This window comes from Pseudochaenichthys georgianus, chromosome 8, assembly GCF_902827115.2.
Source record: "Pseudochaenichthys georgianus chromosome 8, fPseGeo1.2, whole genome shotgun sequence".
NCBI classification, from domain to species: domain Eukaryota; kingdom Metazoa; phylum Chordata; class Actinopteri; order Perciformes; family Channichthyidae; genus Pseudochaenichthys; species Pseudochaenichthys georgianus.
Genome location: NC_047510.2, coordinates 32,143,279 through 32,168,257, shown reverse-complemented (window position 1 = coordinate 32,168,257; position 24,979 = coordinate 32,143,279). Strand labels below are relative to the sequence as shown.

Genomic DNA, 24,979 nt, shown 5'->3' with positions numbered 1-24,979 from the left:
TAGCATAGTTTTGAGAGTTTTAAAATATTCTCTCAGTCTTCACTATCTTCTGGCATGGACTCTCCACCTGCCTCCTCACAAATTCTGAATCACACTCACATCCTAAAACAACTCACCCTCCATTTCTGATCCCTCTGTGTCTTCTCCAGTGGCGGTTCTAGACCAATTTGACTTGGGGGGCCAGTTATTTTTCTGAGGGGGGCGCAATAAATGCAGGCTGAAAGTAAAAGACAGGATGAAGTAATTGCGCATAAGAAAACAATGCAATATAGTTATTGGTATTATTACATTACATTACATGTCACTTGCTTTTATCCAAAGCGACTTACATTCTCAATACTTTGGACAATCCCCACAGGAGCAATTTGGGGTGAAGTGTCTCAGGGACAAAACGACATGCTGACTTGCAGTGGGGTTTGAACCTGTGACCCCCTGATCCCAAAACCAAATCAAATCAAGTTTTATTTATATAACACATTTATAAACGATTTTTGGTCGAGCCAAAGTGCTACATATAATAAAAATAGCCTACAGTAGAGACACTTTACAACAAATACAACAGCACAGATTGTTCAGAATATCAGTATGAGAAAAACGACACCCTCTATCCTTAGACCCTCACATCGTACAAGGAAAAACTTCCAGAGAAAACCCACAGTTTAAGGGAAAAATGGGAGAAACCTCAGGGAGAGCAACAGAGGAGGGATCCCTCTCCCAGGACGGACAGACGTGCAATAGATGCCGTGTGTAAATCGAAGAGATAATACATTTTACAGCATATAGACCAAATGTTAGGAAATGCATGTGTCTGTAATAAGAAGATTAATCCACGAGGATGTCATCTACAATCCTGTGGAAGCCATCAGGGAAGCAGCATGACAAGACCCAAGGCAGGACCGCAGAGACAGGTTCAGCCACGACCCGAAGTCCACGACTTAATCCAGAACTCATGATAGAGGATCCAAGACACAGGACTACAGCAAGAGGATCAGCCTCGACTCCGGATCCCGGCGTAGATATAGATACAAAACAAGAAAAAAGATTTGGCTGGGTTAATCGGAACAAGAGAATACACAGACAGAGGGGGAAAAGGTCATTGGATAAAAGTTATTCTTGATAACCTTCTAGAAATATCTCATTAACTTCCCCACTCAATCTATCAAGACCCGAGCAGTTCTATTAGATATAGGATAAGAAACAGAAATAGGGAGCACAACAACCTCTTCGTGAGATGCACTCCCCCGCTTATCTGAGCCACTCTGTACCCCGTTACCCTCTACAAGGCCATAGACCAGCAGAGGGAAAATGGGGGGTGGGTAAGGGTTTTTAAGAACACCTAAGAAAACACCTAACGGCACTGAAAAGCTACGGTCCGTCAAATAAGGCCTGCACCATGCAAGGGCAGAGCCTGTAATGCCTGCGGACTGTTCAAGCCGTGACAACAGGATACTATGATCCACAGTGTCAAAGGCAGCAGTTAAATCTAACAGCACCAAGGCTCTATCCACTGCGCCACACGCCTTCCACATGTGTATTTGTTTCATTACACATTATTATATGCTTACCTTTAACCTTTGTGTGCTGTTTGGGTCTGTGGGACCCGTTTTCAGTGTTTACTAAAATAACATGTATGCAATTTAATTATTTTAACCTGCTTTATTATTTATTTGGGGGTGGACTTCACCTTCTCTAGGGGGGTCCGGGGGCATGCAGGAAGATTTTTTTTTAAATGTTGAAGTGAAATGCATCAATCTGGTGCACTTCGAGCACAAAATGAATGTATGGATACAACTCTCAACACTCATATGAAAGGGAGCTATTAAGGGCTTGCGAGCTACCGGTAGATCGCGATCGACGTGTTGGAGACCCCTGCTCTAATGGGTCCGACTAGAATGACAAATATTGTTAGTTCCGCCTATTCCGTCAGCCAGGAAATCGTTTAATCATAAACTTTTTTTCATTTTCAGGGGGGCCACAGGGGGGTCCAAAGTCAGTGTTAGGGGGGCACTGCCCCCCCCCCTAGAACCGCCCCTGGTCTCCTCTCTTATAAAATCTCACTTCGTCCTCCCTCTTATTCCAAAAAAAGCAGCAAACTTCCCTCACACATCCTGCTCCTCTGCATCCTACTTATATTATGTTTGATGCAGTGAAGTAGAGAGATTACAGAGAGAATGCTCTCGGCACAGATACTGCATATCTCTTGTGATGCAGAGAAGTGAGGAGGCACACCAACCTACTTAGAGTACACAGTGTATTCATTTCAGCATCTCCTCAACCAGAAGTGTTCATATCATGTGAGATCTAATTCATCAGACTATAAGAATACATTAATATTAAGTAGGAAGATGAGAAGAAGAAACATATTTTATTGATATACTATACTGTGATACTTTATTATTCACCAAAGATAAAGTTTGTTCTTACTTCTTTACTGTTTAGTTCTTACCGGGAGGTGACTCACTTTAGATTACCATAACACTGCACTCTCCCATTGGGAAATTAAAGAATGACCTTCCCTATTTGCATTTAAGAGAGATCCAATATGTGAGAGGAAGCCCTCTGCAACAGCAGAACACTTCATGTTAAATTGCAATTCAGTGACAATGAGACAGTGACAGAGACACTCCCACTGATATTGAAACCGTGTTGGCTTCTTCTCTGTGTATCCTCTGATGTGGCATTTAACACAGAGCTGTGGGAGAATGGGGTTTAGACTGTGTTCGAGTGAATGTGTTTACAGGCCAGTTTACAGTATAGTCCTATATTATTGCAACAGTCCTGGTGATTCAGTTTCAAACCATGCATGATGGAGATGCAAGCCCTTTATCTCCAAGCCCCCAGACTGTTTTTGTCTTCCATCTGTTTCAGTATCATCTCTGTTGTTTCTCGAAGAGAGTTAGAATAGAACACATGACTCAAACGAGCTTTCAGTACATCAGGCAGGACTCAACTCCTACACATTACAGACAAAGAGGCAGACCCACTCCTCCAGTTTCTCTCATTCTTTTATTCATTCCTCTCCTCATCCATCCCTCCCTCCTTTCTAAACCCTCTGCAGAGATTGACACAGCATTTTCAGCCTGAAGTGAATACGTATAGCAGAACGAGACACAGACAGGACTATATTCAGCAAAGGAGGCAGCAGAAGACAATGATGGACTTGACAACAGGGTTAAAGGAATGAAGAAGAGATGACAAAGGAACTAAAAGAGTGGATTTGGGACCTTTACCCTGGACAGTGAACGTGACATTTTGAGAACAAAGTGACAGAAACTATTTTTATAGGGTGAGTAGGATTCAAATATTTCAGTATCAGAAAATAAAAACAACAACATGATTTTGTTACAAATGTTCTATGAACTCCACATGACGGTTGTGATTGAGTGCAGTTACACTTCTTTGTCACTGAAAATACCTGGTGAGGATGAGAAATGCATCACCTGGAAACATGATACACCAGGTGCACCTTGGTGCACACGATCATCAAACTCATACTGATGTTGTTCGACATGTTACATGCCCAGAAATCTCTTCTTTATTTTCAATGTTGGACCTTTGACATTTGGAACTACTCTTAAAGCCAGTAATCAGCATAAACCATAAGTTATTATAAAAAAAAAAATACTTATACATATTTCAGCCCAACAACGGTATACCTACAAATAAAATGTATTATATTGATTGAACATGCGACAGTCAAAAGAAAACTCAGTGAGGTGCTGAAATAATAATAATAATAATAATCCATCCATCTTCTCCCGCTGATCCGTGGTCGGGTCTCGGGGGTAGCAGTTCCAGCAGAGAGCCCCAAACTTTCTTTTCCCTGGCGACATCAACCAGCTCTGACTGGGGGGTCCCAAGGCGCTCCCAGGCCAGCGAAGAGATATAATCCCTCCACCTGGTCATAGGTCTACCCCTTGGTCTCCTCCCAGCTGGACGTGCCTGGAACACCTCCCTAGGGAGGCGCCCAGGCGGCATCCTAACTAGGTGCCCGAACCACCTCAACTGGCTCCTTTCGACGCGAAGGAGGAGCCAGTTAATAATTTTAACTGTTAAAGGTGGGGTAGGTAAGTTTCAGAAACTGGCTCGAGATACACTTTTTGTTATATTCCATGGAATGCTCTTAACATCCCGATAGCAAAGAATATCTTAAGTGCTTTGACAAAAAATCCATAAAAAAATGTCATCTGTAGAAGCCGTAATACTGTAAAAAGTACAACCGATCCGCTAAACGGATTGGATGGCCTACCTGCCCTTCCATCGGGGCACAAACTTATCTCGTGCCCTCATTGGTCATGTGCGCGTTCGTGTGTGTTGGGGGAGGGGCTCTGTGAGGAAGTGGCAGATTTTCTCCGGTTATGTATTTTCAAATTCTAGCGATCTCGAGCCGGTTTCTCAAACTTACCTACCCCACCTTTAAATTTAATAATAATAATAAACTGAAATGTTTGCAGCCTTCCTCTGTCTGTGTGTTCAGATGGAAATACAAACACGTGTCCAAGGAGGCTAATACAGTAACGTGAATCTTTCACCTAGCATAAAAATAAATGTTGACGTTGGAGTATATGTTTACTTACTGTCATCTGCACATGTTAAGAACGCTCTACATGAACGTGGAAATATAATATGTTATCCAAAGTTTAAAATGAGACCATATGAACAAAACAAGAATCTGAAATGAGGCCAACACGAGGGTCGTCTGGTTTGTGATGATTGTAGCTTGGGAATAATCATCCTTTGCACTGACTCCTCTGTGGGTTGGCTCATGACGAGCAGAGGTGAAATCAGGGGAAAGTATTGATTCGTTTTCAGATTGCCAGTTTTTCATAGAAAGCAAAAAGGAGGAAGTGAAGCGAACCTGAAAAGACTCACACAAATATCCCGAATGACTGACACAAAACAATCGTTCACAGTCCCCGAGTCCCAACACAAAGCAGGTCCTTCACTGAATGACATCGTTATTTAGGAAACACGTGCTTACATTGAAAAATTACATTTTTGTAACAAGGTTATTTTTTTATCACAATCATTCTAGACAATTAGATTTAGAAAAAGCATGTTAAGGCTTTGCTTGTATCTGGTAGTTTAAATGTACTTTGAATGACCAGATATGACTCAGACCACTCAGCATAATTACTCTTTAAAATGATAAGTTCATGCACTGGTCACAGAGTTTGGGCTTTTTTGCTTCTTTCTTCTTTCAGACCAGTGGAAAGAAAACATGTATAATACATCCAGGTGTTCATTTAACTAACGTTGTCTATTTGGGTCCAAATCTTGGGCTATTTTGTCCCTTCAATTTAATAACTCATAATTAAGCCTATTGTTATGCGGGTTCTCCAAGAGGCTTGTGAAGGGAGGGGTGAGTGGGAAGTATTCACAGAAAGGTCTCAATTGCAAGTTGGTTAAAACCTGTGATATTTCAAATGTGTTTCTGTAAATCAAATATCTTCAGTAGTGAGCCTTGGGTAAATCATTTGGAATAGAATAAGAATACCTTTCAAAATGCATTTTTTTAAGACTTAGTTAACAGATTACTCCTACCCTCAGTGAGGTTTTCACGCATTAAAATGGTTCCGAAAAGTCTCCAATAAGAGTCACCTCTTGCAACTTATTTAAAATCTAATAGTAAGGATGCATCGCTGCCCTTATGACCGTTCTTCCATCCTTCCCTCATGCTATAAGAGCACTTAATACTGTGTACTCGTCCCTTTTTCACCACGTTTCTCTGATGACTCTCTCCATTTCTCTCCGTCCACCAAATGCCACCAGAGACGTGTTCCCATGGAAACTGGCTTTAGTGAAAGCCCCCATTTGTACAGTGTTTGCAGCAAGCATCCCCACCCTAAACCTAAACCTAACTCTAACCCTGAGAACCTAGGCATAATATGTCTCCTAACCCAATGCAGTGCACATAACCAAATTGATTTCCTAACTTGGCAATAAACATTCTATTATCCAAAGTTGTTTGCATCTAATGTCACCAAAAATGTTTTTAATCCTCCCAATCTCACTTATTCTGTTGTTCTGACAGGTACAGCATTGGTTCAGGCATTCTACCAGAGGAGGTACGCCAGGAGATCTCCAGCTTAGGTCTCGATAACGGCCAAAGTTCTACTTCAGTGTGCACTCGCCCTGCGACGTAGAGAGAGGAGGTTGGGTTTCCGTACCCAGCTCCGCGTGGACGAGGAGGAATGAACAACGTTAAGATATTCACGAGGGGCACCAACCAAACACGGAACCGGTTTGTAAAGAAAAATGGACAATGTAATGTTGTATTCACCAACATGGATGAAAAGAGGCAGCGCTACCTAGCTGACATCTTCACCACCTGTGTGGACATCAGCTGGAGATACCTGCTGCTCATATTCTGCGGCAGCTTCCTGGTCTCCTGGCTTTTCTTCGGGATTATCTTCTACAGTGTCTCGCTGGTACATGGGGACTTTAAGGAGCAACCAAGGGTGAGCGATGATGGGGTATCGCACAGAGCGCAGACTCTCAGAACGCCCTGCATACTTCATGTCCATGGCTTTGTTGGGGCGCTCCTTTTCTCCATGGAGACCCAGACCACCATTGGTTATGGCTTGCGCTGCGTAACCGAGGAATGCCCCGTCACTGTACTAACTGTGGTGGTGCAGTCCATAGTGGGCTGCATCATCGACTCTTTCATGATCGGCACAATCATGGCAAAGATGGCACAACCTAAAAAGAGAAACCAGACTCTCGTGTTCTCCAAGAATGCTGTCATCACCCTGCGAGACGGCAAGCTGTGCCTCATGTGGAGGGTGGGCAACCTGCGGAAGAGCCACATTGTGGAGGCTCATGTCCGCGCAATGCTCATACGTTCATACGTTACCAAAGAAGGTGAGTTCATGCCCTTGGAGCAGATGGACCTCAACGTTGGCTACGATAAGGGAACAGACCGGCTGTTTCTAGTATCCCCACTGGTCATAATCCACGAGATAGATAGAGATAGCCCCTTGTATTCCTTAAATCGAGCTGATCTGGAGACGGATGACTTTGAGATCGTTGTGATCTTGGAGGGGATGGTGGAGGCGACTGCCATGACCACACAGTTTCGTAGCTCCTTCCTTGCCAGAGAGGTCTTATGGGGTCACAGGTTTGAGCCTGTGATCTACGAGGATGAGGACCGCTACAAAGTAGACTATTCTAGATTCCACCAGACCTACGAGGTGCCGTCCACACCCCATCTCAGTGCCAAAGAACTCGACAAGGCCACGACTACGGCCTCTTCTGCCGTTTCTCCGGTTTCCACTTGCAGAACCAAGCAATACCTGATTACCAGGTCGCTGAGCGCCTTCTGTTACGAGAACGAGGTGGCATTGAGCTGTGGAGAGGATGAGGTCTTTGATGCCCAGAGTTCAGAGGACAGTTCAGTTTCGGTAGACTTACAACATATGTTCCAGAACACTGCGACCAGGACATCAGGCAGTCGCAGCGTCATGTGCGTTCTGGACATGGACAATAACCAGATGGAGTTTGACATCCTGCAGACTGCAGTCCCCCTTGATCCAGTGACCTATAAGAGCGAGAAAGAGACCTGAAGGTTGTCATGTATCCAACTTTTTATTCACCCACAAACCCTAGAACGACATAGACCTGAAAAAGGATTGTGTGGTGGCGTGTTCAGCTTTAGATTGAACATACAGGTGGTTTGTCAAATGTTGCCTTGCCAGTGTTGTTGCAGAAATTGTTTTGATTAGAAATTACGAAAAAACACTGCATATTCCTAAATACCTTTGGCCACTGCATGCCTTGAAGATCTGTTATAAGCAACCCGACTGATTCTGTGCTGATGGCCCTTTATCATGATTGCATAACAACAGGAAAGCACAATGACAGTAAAAGTCCTGTTTTTTACTGTATGTGTTTTTGACTTAGTAAACCGGAGATTTTATGAAAGTAATTTCAGTCTTCATTTTCTTAAGAGGACTAATGGTACATTTCCACTGGAGCGGGGTAGCCCCGTTTAAGCGTCCCTAAGCGTCCTCGCTCAGGCCTCGGGCTGCCTCGCTGGCCGTCCGAGGCCGTGGCGCATTTCCATTACAGTTTAGGACCTGGGGTAGCAACGCAGTGTAGGCGGGGCACATTTCACGTTGTTCCGTCGAGCTCCCGCTGGATTTTATCATCCCCAATGAGATGTAGGAACGTCGTCACCTCCTCGGTCGACCACGGTGTGCTTTTCTTTGACGTTGCCATTTTTGTAGCTCCTCCGTTTACAAAAATGCTGTGTATAACATTTTTGCAAGCTTGCTTCTAGATATATATGCGGCGCTAGGGATGATCTTGCCCGCGATCTTGTGACGATTCTCTCTGACCAATCAGCAGTCGAGAGTGTTGACATCACTAGTTCAGACCTGGCCTGATAGAACCACGATTTTATGGGGGCGGAAAAAGAGGGAAAAAGTACCCGCTAGCCGGTGCTACGCTATATGGAAAGGCCACCAAAAACTGGCCTGGCCGCTTGAGGACGATTAAGGACGCTTAAACGGGGCTACCCGCAGCAGTGGAAATGCGCCATAAGACAAGACTTTAAGTGCACATTTTTACAGATGCACTGTTTAATCAAAGTCTGTTTAAATTACGCTTGATAACCTTCATGTTGATTATGACATTCAATAGTTCCTTGTAGAGTCTGCTATTTGCACTTTTTCCTGTAAATCATAAGCTTTATTTAGATTACATTAGCAATAGCAATGTTATTTTTGCTGTACAGTTAGCACTTCAGGACCATTTCAAGTTTAGTCACTATTTGTAGCAGGAGTATTTCCATGAAGTTAATAGACATCATTTCTGACAAATGCCTTGATTTAATGCGGTTAAAAAATCAATGTTATTTTTAAATATCTTAGTTCTTCTAAAAACAAAGCCACGTTTGGAAATAGCGTTTTAACAAGCTCAGCATCATTTTACATTTAGTAGTAACCAAGACCTGTATTAGATAAAATATACTGAAACATTTTGTTCACTTCACAAAACGCACTTTATTCCTCCTTGTTTACCTTTTCATGTTGTAAATAAAAATGTAAATAATTGCAGTTGTTTTCTCCTTTTGGAAACCTGGTTGAAGATTGAACCCGTGGGGAAAAACTCTCTTTTCTAATCCAGAGTGTTGGAGCTCCAGAGCCACTAGATGCCTCTGCAGCCATTTCTATCAGAGAGCCTTTACAACAAAACTCACTGACTCAAGCTCCCTCTAGTGGCGTGCTGTGGAAACAAAGGAGAGCTTAAACATTGGTCATGAGACTCTAAATTCAAGATTGTTTCCTGAAATTCAAGAATATTTTGAGAAAATCCATTAAAATGTGATTAATAATCCATAAACAAAATAGTCAGATGAGCCTTTTAACCCCCACTAGTTTATTGTGTTGTAGGAGTGCCTAAAAAACACTGAATGTTCTGGATAGGTTGAACTAAATACTGTTCCTTTGAGATGTTAAGGTTTCTCCCTATCTTGGTTTGTGGAGCTTTGGTTACTTTTAGCGGGAGACCCAGAAGATGAGGAAGAATCTATGAGATACTGAAGACCCCTCAAACTCCCTAACGTCGGACTTGTTGACAGGTGGAAGGTCCCATCAGGGGAATTATAATTCGCAGTGACTCCCTTGCATGTATCAGGTGCTGCTTGAAATAAAAGAGTCCTGAGGAACTTGACAAGGGTTTCGGTGAGAATTAACCTCATTGCAGACAGACCCGTGTGTTCAAATGATGGGATATCTAGGACTGTTTTTTGTATATATGTAAAGTATCTCCAATTATAAGTCATTATGAGTTCCTATCCCATAATCAAATCATTTCTGTCCAGATTTTAATCAAGTTAAAATCATCCTGTGTCAGGCTAAGAAGATATTTCCCCTCATGGTCTTGATCTTCATTTAATTACAGATGCTCCATCCCCCGTCTGTCCGTCAGTCATTCGGTGGATGTTCCCATGCACCAAACTTGGGACCTCTGAACCTCAGGAGAACCGGAGAGGTGGAGGAAAAGATGAACAAGGGGGAAATGAGGAGGAAGGGGCAAGCTGCTGGTTGACTGCAGGCCTCGAGGCTATCAGCTTTTCATTAGCCAGCCAGTGAGTGAGTGAATGAGTGTGATCGGTGGAATGGTAAAAAAAAACTGGGAATCCACGCTGGGTTATTAGGGTGATTTGGGGGCTCCCACTGACTCCTTTTGTGCATTGTCTCCCAAGTGAGCAACAGTGAGCCTTTGTGTGGGACATTTAAATGCCTGCTAGCATGCTAATTATGGGGATGTATGTGTGTGTGTGTGTGCGTGCAAGTGAGTGTCTATCAGCTTCTCGACCTTTCCATCTATTTATCTCTCTCCTGGGATTTACACTCTTGACTATCTTTCCCCAGGGCACTATAACGCATCACCAAGCTTGAGAAGTAACGAGATAGAGTCGTGCAGAAATAAATCCTTAATCCCGGAAATAAATTGGTATTTTACCACTTTCGCTTGTCTTGAAGTCAACTGTTTTTTTAGCGTTTATCTGGCTATTCACTTGAATTCCTGTTTTCTTTCTACGACACAAAACACATCAGTGAATATCCAACTGGTAAATGTCGGAAACTTCTTTGTGTCTTAAAAACAGCGGTTGACAACACATGTCTAAATGAGACGACTACACGTCATCATGCTGAACATTAGCCACCTTTAGCTTAGCGGTGGTGAAGTCATGTGACCGTGCTGTAGTTCCTTTATAGCCTGGCGTTAGCATTTATGCTTCAACAGTCATAAAGTGGTGTTAATAGAAGAATTGGAGGATGAACCCCTCTTTAATGGTCACACATACGTGCACACACACAGCACACACATTTGATGCATTTAACCCATCCTAGCACCAGGAGCAATGGGCAGCTATTGTACAGCGCCTGGAGATTATCCTGCTGTACAAAACGCGTTAAAGGCCACAAACCTTATTTTCTGCAATATACTGAAATCCATTCGAAAAATCCCATTGGCTTTTTGTTGAAGGAATCCTTGGGATGCTAACTTCTCGGTTGGCCTACACAAATCTGTTTCCTTTTCTCTCCATTTATTCCTAAAAGTGTGTGCCCCCCGGTGCTTAATTGTTTTGCTTTTTGTTGTATTGATCAGCTGCTTCTGACTCTGCTATGCTTGGATCCGTTTCGCTCCTAACATTAAGCCTCTCTCACAGCCAGTGAAAGGCATTTTCCTCACATTTAGCAGTGGAAAACGCCCATTTAACTTCAAAGCATTATAAATCATAACAATAGATTAATTTTGTTAGCGCTTTTACAGGTGCTCAAAGACGCTTTACAGATATAGTGAAGAGAAAAGAAAAAAAAAGGAACAACAAATAAATATATGGTTAAAGTTAAAGTCAAATAATACTAAAGCAATCACACATTAAAAGCCAGATTGAAGAGGTGAGTGTGTTGAAGGTGGTGAGGTCAGTGCAGTCTCTGATGGTTGGGGGAGTGAGTTCCAGAGGGAGGGGGCAGTGACGGAGGTCTGTGAGGTAGGGGGGGATGATTGTTGAGGGCTTTGTGAGCAATGAGGAGGACTTTGAAGTCGATTCTTTGACGGACGGGGAGCCAGTGGAGGTTCTGGAGGACGGGAGTGATGTGGTCTCGGGAGCGGGTGTGGGTGAGGAGGCGGGCAGCAGAGTTCTGGATATGTTGGAGTTTATTGAGGAGGTTGGATGGTATGCCGTAGTAGAGGATGCTATTGCAGTAGTCGAGTCGTGAAATGATGAATCAGGTTTCAGCAGCAGAGGAGGAGAGTGATGGTGGAGACGGGCCATGTTTTTGAGGTGGAAAAAGGCGGTCCTGGTGATGTGATTTATGTCGTGGTTGAATTTGAGCTGGCTGTCGAAGATGACTCCGAGGTTGCGGATGTGAGGGGGGGAGATAGAGTGTGGCTGTCAATGGTGAAGTTCAAATTGCCCCTAGTACTTTGCCATACTTAGTTCATACTTAGTTCATACTTCATACTTAGCAGATCGCGTTCACACCGGAATAAATCCCTGAGGGAGGATTAGTCAAATGAAGCCGCTGAGGTCACTTCTTCTTCTTCTGCTTTGGGTTTACTGGCAGGTCGCAAACCACTTCACGGCGTAAACTGCCACCCGAAGTCCCCGGAGTTGGGGACTGGTTTCAGTAGAAGCTGCTGGGACTCCCAGCAGCTTCTACTGAAGCCTTCCGAGTAAATCGCCAGAAGCGCCGACACCTCCTCATCTCCACCGCTCCCATGTTTTCTTTTGTGTTGCCATAAGTTAGTCTCTCTCCGTTGGTGCGCTGGGCTAATGCTAATGCTAATAATGCTAATGCCAGCAAATAAAATGGCGGCTTCACAAAACTTGTTGGGAGTTTTACGAGGCGTGGTTTGCAATCCGCCCAGCCAATCAGAAATGGAAACCTTTTTCTCCCATGAAAGCAGGGTTGCCAACTTTGGGTACTGGCTGGAGTGAGATTTTGATTTCATGGGTTTAATTACACATATGCGCACGAAATGACTGCTATCGTGTCAGTAGCGGGACCTTAGCATATATATAGGATATACAATATATACAAATACACAATATTGGACACAGACTATAGAGGGCACACAGTTTCATTCACTAATGAAAGTCAAACACATGTTTGTTTCCACTGTTTTATTGTGTGCCTGTCGCGATAAGCAATTAATTGACACACATACGGGTTTTGGGCCGAGCGACACCGTACTTCCGACATGCGCCATTTCACGCGAGGTGCAAGCAGAATATCATAGTCTATTGCCTTAATCAATATAGTCAACTCTAAAATACCACATATATGCAATGGCATGATAATATTATTGTGACAAGTGGGGTATTCACCTGGTGTTTCCAGAAGATAGACGTAGATGCTGCCAAAATCGACCGAAGGCCACTTTCGAGAGTCGTTTTTCCATACATCTGCAGGCAGTCTGAAAGGGCAATCGGACAACCCACACAGCTCTAGTTTACGCTGGTAACGACCTAGAGCACACCCCTCAATTCCAGAGATGTAATCCGAAGACATGCAGCGATTTCTTCGGTCGTTAATTCAGAAAAAAAACCTAGTGCGCTCTGCCTGGCTACGTTAGCACCTCCAGGATATTTGCACCTCCAGGAAAATGGCGTATTTATATATATATATATGGCGCGCGTTGCATTGTGGGTAGCTCGTGACATCACTGTGTGTGAAAGAATAGGCTCCGGAGTATTTGTGTTGGGTAATCTATGGTAGGGCTAACCCATACAGTGGTGGGGCTCAAGTCAGTATTTGCAATGTAATTACATACACGCTATATCGCCCCCTTGACAGTGAAACGCCACGCGTGAGGTTTAGATTATTTCCCTGTCTCAATCCAAATTGAACTGTATGAAACAAAAAGGCACATTTGTCTTGTAGTAAATAAAAAGGGCGACCTGGAGCCAATCCTGAAATTTCCCCACAGGTGAAAGGGTTGACATGCTGAAAACCCAACCCCTGCAGGGGGGTCTGAGGGGATTCTCCCCCAGGAGATTTTTTGAAATACTAACATAAAATACACATTCTGGTACTCTTGAGAAGAACAAGAAATAAATCTATTACTACACATTTAAAAAAAAAATTAATGCCATTTTAGTTTTGTGTTACTTTGTTCTGAAAGCTGAACCTGCTGCTCCTCACAGAGAGAAGAGGGAAGAGGCTGTGAATTACTTTACATTGTGGATAAGGGTGGATAGCCCCCATTGTTCTGTTGTCAAAATGAAAGACAGCCCACACACTCATCAAACCGTGGGGTCTTATTTCATTACGTGTTGATTTCTATCAACAGGTAATGTTGTATCGATGTATATAGAGATGTACTACAGCAAAAGTATTCTCCGTCGGGACTTCCTGCAACAACACCACGCCGTTATCTTGATTCTGATTGGCCAGAAGACATTATCAAAGATGTTCTATTGAGAAGACGATCACTACGTGACAACAGTTTTCAAAACCGTTTCTAGTCTTCGGTATTCTTGTTTTGGCGTGAGAATAGTTTGGGAACAGCGTGTGTCACACGCCAGATGCGTGAGAGTTGGCAACCCTCTAGCAGGGACTGAAAAGGGGGTGGAAAGGTTCTCATGAACTAAGTTCTAGTTCCGGATATTTTTGGTGTGAACGCACTTTTTCGGAATTATATCAGAACTATACTGGGAAAAGTACTCCGGTGTGAAAGCGCCTATTAGCTTCTCCTGCACACTCTTCAGCCATCTTAAACCTGTGCTTCGTGTTCACCTGTTGCTGTATTAGGGGTTTACGATTACAGATTCCAAAAATATTTTTCCGCAAAGAGAGATTGAGTTGGACACAAAAACTGTCAAACACGATAAAATGAACCCAAGATACATAGAGGAAAGTGTCATCTGTATCTTTTTAACTCCAATGCATTAGAATAGAATGTATTATATTTCTCAAGTGTTTAAGTATTTTATTGTTTCCACTTTATTTAGGCTTTAACCTGGTAGCATTAATAACATCTATTGTGTATCCATTATGTTTCTTTATTAAAAGTGCCACACACTTAAATAAAATAAAATAAAACTATAACATTGAAAAAAGATTAATCACTATCTATCGAATATACATTTATGCCATATTACATTAAAACATCTATTTTTAGTACAGATCTTTCACTTTTAATCCTTCAAGGCAGAATCTTAAATACAAACTCTGCATGTCTAATTAATGATCTAAGTAAAGTGTAACGTGTACATAAATTGCATAAAATGTAGGACCCTTTATCAATGTTTTTCATCAGTGAGCTGTGCTTAACAAATAGTCTTGCAATTGAAGATTACACCTTATACACCTGGTGTACTGCCAGATAAATTAACAGATAGAAATGGGATTAGTGAATGTTTTTGATTATTATGATTACACTGGTTTTTGTTTAGTTAATGTATGATCAATTCATAGACAATAAGAGAGGTGCAGCATTTAAAATGTGCGACTCATGCTTACGTGATACGGAAATGAGTAAATGTCCAGAAAAGACATGAATGACCTTGAATGTCCTTATGTCATTAGTATTATGTCTGTAAAAACGTAATACAAGCACAAAAATAACAAGAAGCTTCCACATATCCCATTCAAATGAAGATGTAGTCATATTGTTGGCGTCTGTGTAGGTCAGTATGTCAGGCCAAAGAATAGACAGGCTCTAATGTAACTTGATGTCGCTTGAATAGAATTATCTTAACTGATCATGAGGGAAATACAATTGAGCGGACACAACACTGAACAGCATCCACCAGCGTCTCTCGCTCACCACCACAATGGCGGCTTTGTTTTGCCTGATAACGTGAAGCCTTTACACTGATGTCATTTCTGATGTGGTTCTCCAGACTGAAAGTGAGTAATAGGGTTACAGGTGCTGAAAATCAAAACATCTCCATCACTCAAGCTGACGTGAATGACCAGAGTTCTGCAGAATGTCCACGTTGGCGTTTGTTTATCCACACATTTGCGGAGTCTCCCCGGGCAAATTCATGAAACATGTGACTTAAACTAGCATTTGTTCACATGGTAACTTTACTCAGTTTAACTGCATTGGACGTCATGCCTTTTCAATTATGACGGCTGTTGGTCAGCTGAATTTATGATTTATGATCTGTGACTGGCAATGATTTGTCATGTTTATTAAAATAACTATTTTTGGACTGCTATAGAGAGGCGAGGTCCCGCCCATCCCATGGGACCTTATTTCGGAAAAATTATGTATTGAAGGCTTGTTTGAGACAAGCGAGACCTGCGCAGTTGTGATCAACGTCTTGCTAGTGCGTTGCATGATGGTTAGTCATTTTGTCCGACTTGCTCTGGAGGCCCGCCTACATGAGACGTTGAAATCTCGCGGGACAAAGACGCCCGCAGCCTTGACGGAGCGTCCACACTACAGCTTCAAAAAAAGCTTGGAGCTGGGCGTGTCTGTAGCTTGGGGATTTTATTCAAGCAATGCGACCAACAACCAATCACATGAATCTCCCGCCCCCGACATACAAAGCAAAAAACCCCGGGGATTTTATGCGAGCAATATATATATATATATATATATATATATATATATATATATATATAAACTCCCCAAACAGGCGAAAACCTACCAGTTTCCCCCACTGTCTCTGCCACCTCCCTCCATGCTGGTTCCTCCGGTTTGTATCCGGGTAGGTGAAGAGGGTCTGGTCATACAAAACCGGGTGATTCGCTACGGCGATAATTAGTTTCTCCTCCAACTTTTTTTGAAATATAGAAATGAACGGCGGGATATCTCTCCCAGCTTAGACGCGGTTTGATTGGCTACGGCTTGAGCTGTCAGATTTTCCGAAACGGGATTTGATAATTAGTTTGTTAATTCAGTCATGATGAGGAACCACACCACTGACTGGGTTCCATAATTATAAATGCTCCTCCCTCTTAATGTTTGCAAAACTGATAGGTGGACAGGCTACAAATGATCAGTCCCTTCAGATCCGCACACATGAAGCTTCATGAGCATGAATTGAACAGACCTGCTGCTGTGTTAATTCTTTAGCTGCCACTTTAAGCTTTATGATGTGTACAACATGGATGTAATTTGATTTAATCTTGCCATTTTAAATGATGTATTCAATAAATAAGGTTAAACCAAATCATTACATTACAATAGATTTTATTTTAATGATTTGGTTTAACTTAAAGAGAAACTTTATTGTTATTGCACATATTACAGGTACTGAGACAACGAAATGCAGTTTAGCTTCTAACCAGGTGCAACAAGCAGTGCAGTGGAAAGTAATGTACACAATCTACAGAATAACATATAGAATGAATTGAATGATGAATAAACAGTGGGGTATGAATACACTAGATATCAGCCTGTGAGCAGTATGAACAGTGTGTATTAATACACTAGATATCAGCCTGAGAGCAGTATGAACAGTGTGTGAATACACTAGATATCAGCCTGTGAGCAGTATGAACAGTGTGTATGAATATGCTAAGATATATAAAGTATGAGAACGGTAAGCAGTATAGTATAAAATATATAGATATTAATTTCATGATGATAAACATTGTGGAACAATGATGAAAAATGGGAATGGATGTGGCGACGTAAAACTGACACAAAACAACAACAAACTTTTGCCAGCCAATTGGAGAGTTTCATCAGCAGCACGTGGTAAAAACCACCAATGAGCGCTCAGCTCGAGATACCAGCGAGCCGTTTCCCATCAAGCATTTCGCTTCCGCAGCTCGTGGAGAGCAACTGCGCCAACTCGCCTCGCCTCGCTCTCAAGGCTGCGGGCGTCTTTGTCCCGCGAGATTTCAAAGTCTCATGTGGGCGAGCCTCCAGAGCAAGTCGGACAAAATGACTAACCATCATGCAACGCACTAGCAAGACGTTGATCGCAACTGCGCAGGTCTGCGCAGGTCTTGCTTGTCTCAAACAAGCCTAGTGAATGTGCAGATTGGAGTTGCCGAGGCTTCCGACGCTGTCGACGCTGTAGTGTGGACGGGCCGTGAGAGCGAGGCGCGGCGAGGCGGCGCAGTTCCTCTCCACGGGCTGCGGAAGCGAAATGCTTGATGGGAAACGACCGTTCTTATTATACATCCATGGAAACGACTCGCTGGTATCTCGAGCTGAGCGCTCATTGGTGGTTTTTACCCCGTGCTGCTGATGAAACTCTCCAATTGGCTGGCAAAAGTTTGTTGTTGTTTTGTGTCAGTTTTACGTCGCCACATCCATTTCCATTTTTCATCATTGTTCCACAATGTTTATCATCATGAAATTAATATCTATATATTTTATACTTGCACTGCTTACCGTTTTCATACTTTATATATGTTGCAAATGTATTATCTTTTCAATTTACACACGGCATCTATTGCACGTCTGTCCGTCCTGGGAGAGGGATCCCTCCTCTGTTGCTCTCCCTGAGGTTTCTCCCATTTTTCCCTTTAAACTCGGTTTTCTCTAGAAGTGTTTCCTTGTACGATGTGAGGGTCTAAGGACAGAGGGTGTCGTATTGTCATACTGATATTCTGTACACACTGTGAAGACCACTGAGACAAATGTAACATTTGTGATATTGGGCTATATAAATAAACATTGATTGATTGATATATGTTAGCATATTCATACACACTGTTATACTGCTCACAGGCTGCTGTGTATATTCATACCCCTCACTGTTTATTCATCATTCAATTCATTCTATATTTTATTCTGTAGATTGTGTACATTACTTTTCACTTTACTGCTTGTTGCACTCCTGGTTAGAAGCTAAACTGCATTTCGTTGTCTCAGCACCTGTAATATGTGCAATAACAATAAAGTTGAATCTAATCTTGAGCAGCAACAAAATGTATTTACTTAGTACATATCTGACATTAACGATTAAACACATTTGTGCATTCTTTATAAATGCAAACCGAGCCAAGCCGACTCCGGAGGTGGCGGTATGCACCTTAAAGTTGTTTGCAATCCGCCAAAAAACCGAGAGAAGAAGAAGAAGAAGACGAAGCCGACTCCGAGCTGTCCGACTTCAGGCGAGCTTTTTGAGACCTCCCCCGGCTGCGATCGGCTATTCTCGTCTACTTTCGAGGCGAGCCGCAACGCGTCTCAAACAAGCCTAATGGAGAGAGAAAACGTATCTTTCGATCCCGTTTGAATTGTGCCACGAATTACACATATGATGTTTGTCAATCTTAAAAAATCCTTTCCATGTCAAAGTCACAGTTTGTCGTAAAACTGTTGAAATATAAGACTATGAAAAATACGCAACTAGAAAGACTACAAATCCCAGAGTCCCGGTCCCGCATGCTGGCTCTTAGGAACCGACTCACTCCCCTTGTGTGTGTGCACAGCTCTCAACGTGCCCAGACTTGGAGTGATTTTCACCTCTTTTAATACTTTCCGCCTCATTCTGAGAGAAAGAAGTGAAAGGTTTCAACGTGACGGCCGTCTGGGTGTGTGGTGCGAGATGGGAGATGTAGTTCATTGAGCGGTTTCACACAAAACAAAGTGTTACTTCACAGTTTTACGACTCATTTTAATTTTTTTTGACTTGCAAAATTATCTTTTAAATTGACAAACATCATGTGTGTAATTCGTGGCACAATTCAAACGGGATCGAAAGATAATCTTTCTCTCTCCATTGACTTCAATGCATACTTTTTCCGAAATAAGGTCCCATGGAGCTCCCCGGAAGGGGAGGGACTTCGCCTCTCTATGGGTCAACATTTGTTATACTTTGTACACTCTGTATGCCCTCTTTTAAAACGTAAGGTACAGATATGACATACACCCTGCCATATGAATTTATAGACTGACTTTAAAGGGATAGTTTAGATTTTTAGATGTGGGAATGTATGAGGTACTCAATATACAGATTAAGGTCGGCAAGCCCCCAATTTTGGAGAAACAGAGAAGAGTTATGACACAGAAACTAAGCAACGCACTGCTTTGGACGGGGGCAGGAGCAACTTTAGCCAAGTCAAAAAAAGATCAATAATAATATCACCTCCAATGACTCCTTTGTTTACTTCCTTAACATAATGACAAAACTATGTAACACTCACGCTTCTATTGACTAGCGCTCAAACACATTGTACATGGTAGGCTAAGGGGTGGGACATCTCTCAGCTAACCAATCAGAGCAGACTGGGCTCTGGTTTCAGACGGAGGGTGAAAAGAGGTGCTGAAGCACAGGCAGTATGAGAAAAATAAAGAGCTCTTTGAGCATTATAGAATGGAGACACTAAAATACACCTGAACATCAGCAGGAGAGAACTCTTTAAAGTAGAGACACTACATACTGATATACACCTGAACATCAGCAGGAGAGGACTCTTTAAAGTAGAGACACTACATACTGATATACACCTGAACATCAGCAGGAGAAGACTCTTTAAAGTAGAGACACTACATACTGATATACACCTGAACATCAGCAGGAGAGGACTCTTTAAAGTAGAGACATTACATACTGATATACACCTGAACATCATCAGGAGAGGACTCTTTAAAGTAGAGACACTACATACTGATATACACCTGAACATCATCAGGAGAGGACTCTTTAAAGTAGAGACACTACATACTGATATACACCTGAACATCAGCAGGAGAGGACTCTTTAAAGTAGAGACACTACATACTGATATACACCTGAACATCAGCAGGAGAGGACTCTTTAAAGTAGAGACATTACATACTGATATGCACCTGAACATCAGCAGGAGAGGACTCTTTAAAGTAGAGACATTACATACTGATATGCACCTGAACATCATCAGGAGAGGACTCTTTAAAGTAGAGACACTACATACTGATATGAACTTGAAAACGAGCAAAATATGTCCTCTTATTTTTAAGTGGATAAAATAAGTTTAGCTTTTGTGTTTGTACTTCTTCATGTTTCTCTTTAAAGTGGAGATGCGCCCGCCACCATGTGCAGTTGCTAATAACAATACAATGGATAAGATCGTCAAATAACAGCACTTCCAAACATCTGAACTATCCTTTGATGAACAATAAAGTTTAATCTTTTTGTGCTGTATCTAGATTTGTTATCAACAAACAACATTTGTGATCTTTCTTTGTGTGATCAACTTGTGTTGTCTATGCACATAGAGGCACGACATGCACATGTGACTGTGTGTGTGTGTGTGTGTGTGTGTGTGTGTGTGTGTGTGTGTGTGTGTGTGTGTGTGTGCGCGCGCGCTTCACAACAAACTACCTCATCTCTGTCACAAGACAAGACACGTTTGTATATGTTTTAACTGCCTATTTGTTTATTCTCTGAGTCTCCCTATATGTTTGTCATCGTCCTGTTCCGTTGAAAATTAAAACAATGTAATTCAATTGCATGGTGAGCTTCAATAATTGCAAAAGTTGCAGTAGAAAAAACAATCAGTGCACAGATAAGAGTTTAAATATATATTTTATTGATTAAAGTTTCCATATTTTGTGTTCTTTAATTACTTTAAAACATAAATGTACTATTATGAGTTCTCACAAAATCACACAAGAACTATCTTTCTTTAGTTATCCATGCCAAGAATCTAAAAATGTGTTTTTCAAGGAGGACAGGTTGTGTGTGTGTGTGTGTGTGTGTGTGTGTGTGTGTGTGTGTGTGTGTGTGTGTGTGTGTGTGTGTGTGTGTGTGTGTGTGTGTGTGTGTGTGTGTGTGTGTGTGTGTGTGGGTATGTGTGGTGGCATTACTTTACTTGTGGGGACCTAAATCTGTTTACATAGTCATGTGTGGGGACTGGCTTCCCTTGTGGGGACAAATTGGAGGTCCCCATGAGGGAATCATTAATTTTAGGGTGAAGACTTGGTTAGGGTAAGGGTTAGGATTAGGGTTAGGGTTAGGCATGTGTTGGTTATGGTTAAGGTTAGGATAAGTCTCCAGGAAATGCATGTAAGTCAATGTAATGTCCCCTGAAGTGATGTATACATGGTATGTGTGTGTGTGTGTGTGTGTGTGTGTGTGTGTGTGTGTGTGTGTGTGTGTGTGTGTGTGTGTGTGTGTGTGTGTTTGTGTGTGTCTGTAAACGGTTGCAGCACATGATTGCACATGTATTTCAGCATGTCGTTTTTTGCGTCGGCCTCTATGTTTTCCTTATCTAGTATGTACCTCTGTGTGTGTGTGTGTGTGTGTGTGTGTGTGTGTGTGTGTGTGTGTGTGTGTGTGTGTGTGTGTGTGAGCAGCTGTGGGCCCTGTGTTTGAACTCCAGCTCACATGGGCAGAGCGAGGGAGGGCCGCAGGGTGAGAAGACGATGGGAGAGGGGACTGATGTCCGACAAACTCGCCATCTCCCTCTCCGCTTTCATCTCCGTCTCCCAGCGTGGAACAACGGACTCTTTCATTCAGGCATCTTTGCGGCCAGCCGCCCCCAGACCCTCGAGGCCCCCACCCGTTCACGCTGCTTAATTCAATGTTCCGAGAAAAACTCATGATTGGAAAGTTACTTTTTTTATCCTCCTCCTTTTCCATATCTCCTCATAAGAAGCATCAGCCCTCTTCCTCTTCTTTCCCCCTCACATCAAAACAGCTTCTGTCCTGTAGGAAAGGAAGCAGGTCAGCAGAGGCACTTCCGACGATCACTTCCAATAACCTTAGATACAATTAAGATATGTACAGCCTTTTGGCCTGCATACTTAAAAAGATTAAGGGAAGCCAAGTTTCCCTTTTACTCTTTTAAAGTAATCATTCTGAAATCTTAAATCTGCATCATGTCTAATTGTCCATCAAGTTTGAAGTAAAAAGTGATACCAAATAATGTTTTATGTGCTTACGTTAACATTTAAAGATTATGACAAACTAATATATCAATCACTGTTAGAGATCAGCAAACCCTTTAAAGTTTGGTTTTTATATTAAAAAGGCCCTATTGAACTTTTTGGGGTTTCCCCTTTACTGTAGTGTGTTTTATAGGTTTTGTATCCCTGTGTTCCCTCCAGAGGGAGTTTCTCTCTCAAACTCCCCCTCCTGCCTGAAATGCCTCCATTGGACTCCTTTGTTTACTTCTATAACAAAGTGACATCACTATGTTAAACTTGCGCATCTATTGGCTAGCGCTCCAATACATTGTACATGATAGGCTAAGGGGCGGGACATCTCTAAGCGGTTGACAATCACAACAGACAGAGGCCGTTTGTTAATGTTGAGTAACCTGCTGCAGAGCCACTATTTCAAGTACACTACGTCATCGAGTGGCGCCGAAGGACCGTTTAAATGCATAGATATTGTCACTACACTACCCGATCTGCCCCTGCCCGATCTGTACTGCGCATGTGCGAGATGGTCCGCCATTTTGTACAACTACATACGGCAACTCTAATAGGATACAGATTTAACTTCTGTTAGACAGCTATATGTCATACATTTTGCATACATTCACAGTAAATATTTATTCAGTATGATAGCTGTCTAACAGAAGTTAAATCCATTTCTCACTTATTCTGACAATGTACTTAACCACAAATAAAAGAACCCAATACAAAGAGTTGTTAAATAATAGTGAAGTCACGTTGTAATAACAATAACTCATCTCTCGGTTTTTTGAGTTTTCTGTGTGATTTGCAAAACGCCACTGTGTCAAATGTCCTAGTTGGGTTGCAGTACAGAGTTGTCCAATATGGCGGACCATCTAGCACATGCGCAGTACAGATCGGGCAGGGGGGCAGATCGGCTAGTGACCTTTATATATACAGTCTATGGTAGTGACAGATATATATATATATATATAAACACTAGATGGCTCAAGGGGGAGTCGCCAGCGTAGCTCACCGGTGGCCATCTTGCCACAGTCAACAACTACTGCTACAGCTGTTGTAAGGTGAGTGATCTGCACAAAAATACTCTTAACTCGCTGAAATCTTGACTGATTTACAAACGGTTTGGTTTATTATAAACGTTATTAGCATGATTATAATGATAAGTATGCAGTATCATAACTACATCTTTGTTGTTTATAACAAACCAAACCGTTTGAAAATTTGTTGAAAATTGAGCAATCTACGGTTATTTCAATAGTGCACCATAGACATGATGTTATGAATGAGCGAGCTGCCTGTGGCAAGATGGCCGCCATGTGGCAACGTCGGTCTCCATTGGCCAGCAGCGCAGGTGAGTCATCTAGTGTTTATATATACTATATATACCTATGGTTAATTAAATACCCAGCATTCAGCGCCACTCGATGACGTAGTATACTTGAAATAGTGGCTCTGCAGCAGGTATACTCAACATTGAGAAACGGCCAGCGGGTGAAAAGAGGTGCTGCAGCACAGGCAGTATGAGAGAAATAAAGAGCTTTTTGAACATTAAAGCATGGAGACATGTCACAGTAGAGATACCAAATGTAAATATGAACCTGAAAATGAGCCAAACAGGGCCCCTTTGAGGGTATGTGTTTGTGTTGCATCGTCTTGTGACTGTTAAAAAAGTATTGAACATGAAAAAGTCCCTCTCGGAACGTTTTATCATTGTATGCCGTCCAAATTCTCAAGTGACGTAAATGCATATTGTTGTTCTCAGCTTCCAGGATGCGAAGTTGAAGATGAAGTTCTTTTGTCCAGGGGGAAAAACAGTCTTGGAGAGAATGATGAAAATGTGACATTTTTAGAGAGGCGCATCAGTGCTGGAGTCCCTAACAGCGAGCAGCCAGACGTGCAGCAGAAACATCCGGAACAAAGGACGGCCTTGTTCCCCGCTGAATTCTTGAACATCATTTTCTGCATTTTCCTGCAAATGACTCAATCTCCACGTCCCTCGCCTCTCATTCCGACCAATTATCATTTTTCAAGCATGTCCTCTTGTCCTGCAGAGATGGGCAGTTTGGGGGTTTCCAAATCACGCCATGAAATCTGCTTTTACGTGTACGGATGTTTGAGGCGATTTACAGCTAAAAATCACGCGTGGAAAGTAACAAAGTAAATTTACAGTGGAACAAATAAGAGAAAACACATAGTCAAACATCGGAAAAATATTCCTTTTTACTCATCAACTAAATGTATACTACTATGACATTTTAGAAGCCAATATTGTACTTTTTAACTCTACTATACGTTAATGACAGTTGTGGTTACTTTAAATATTTTGATTATTAGCCAATAAATATATAAATTAACTGTAATTAGTATTGCCACTTTTTTTTGGACACATTTTATTATTGGCGTTTTTGTTTTTTTCCACAAAGCAATACAACAAATACATATATTTAAATTGAATTAAAAAGAGAGAATTAAAAACAACATAGGCCTACTTTAATCAAAAAACGTTAGTACATTTGAAAAAGTATTGCTACTTTTACTTAAGTGTAATATATGCGTACTTCTTCAACCACTGCCAACAATACACACACACACACACACACACACACACACACACACACACACACACACACACACACACACACACACACACACACACACACACACACACACACACACACACACACACACACACACA

General features: G+C 42.1%; 1 protein-coding gene across 1 annotated transcript; it reads left to right on the top strand.

Moving 5' to 3' along the window:
- Nucleotides 1-3,037: 3,037 nt before the first annotated feature.
- Nucleotides 3,038-8,998, top strand: kcnj4 (potassium inwardly rectifying channel subfamily J member 4). Its single transcript, XM_034088365.2, has 2 exons — nt 3,038-3,286; nt 6,035-8,998. Exon 2 carries the CDS (start codon nt 6,195-6,197, stop codon nt 7,563-7,565), a length of 1,371 nt encoding a protein of 456 aa, XP_033944256.1. The 5' UTR covers nt 3,038-3,286; nt 6,035-6,194; the 3' UTR covers nt 7,566-8,998.
- The last annotated feature ends 15,981 nt before the right edge of the window (nt 8,999-24,979 follow it).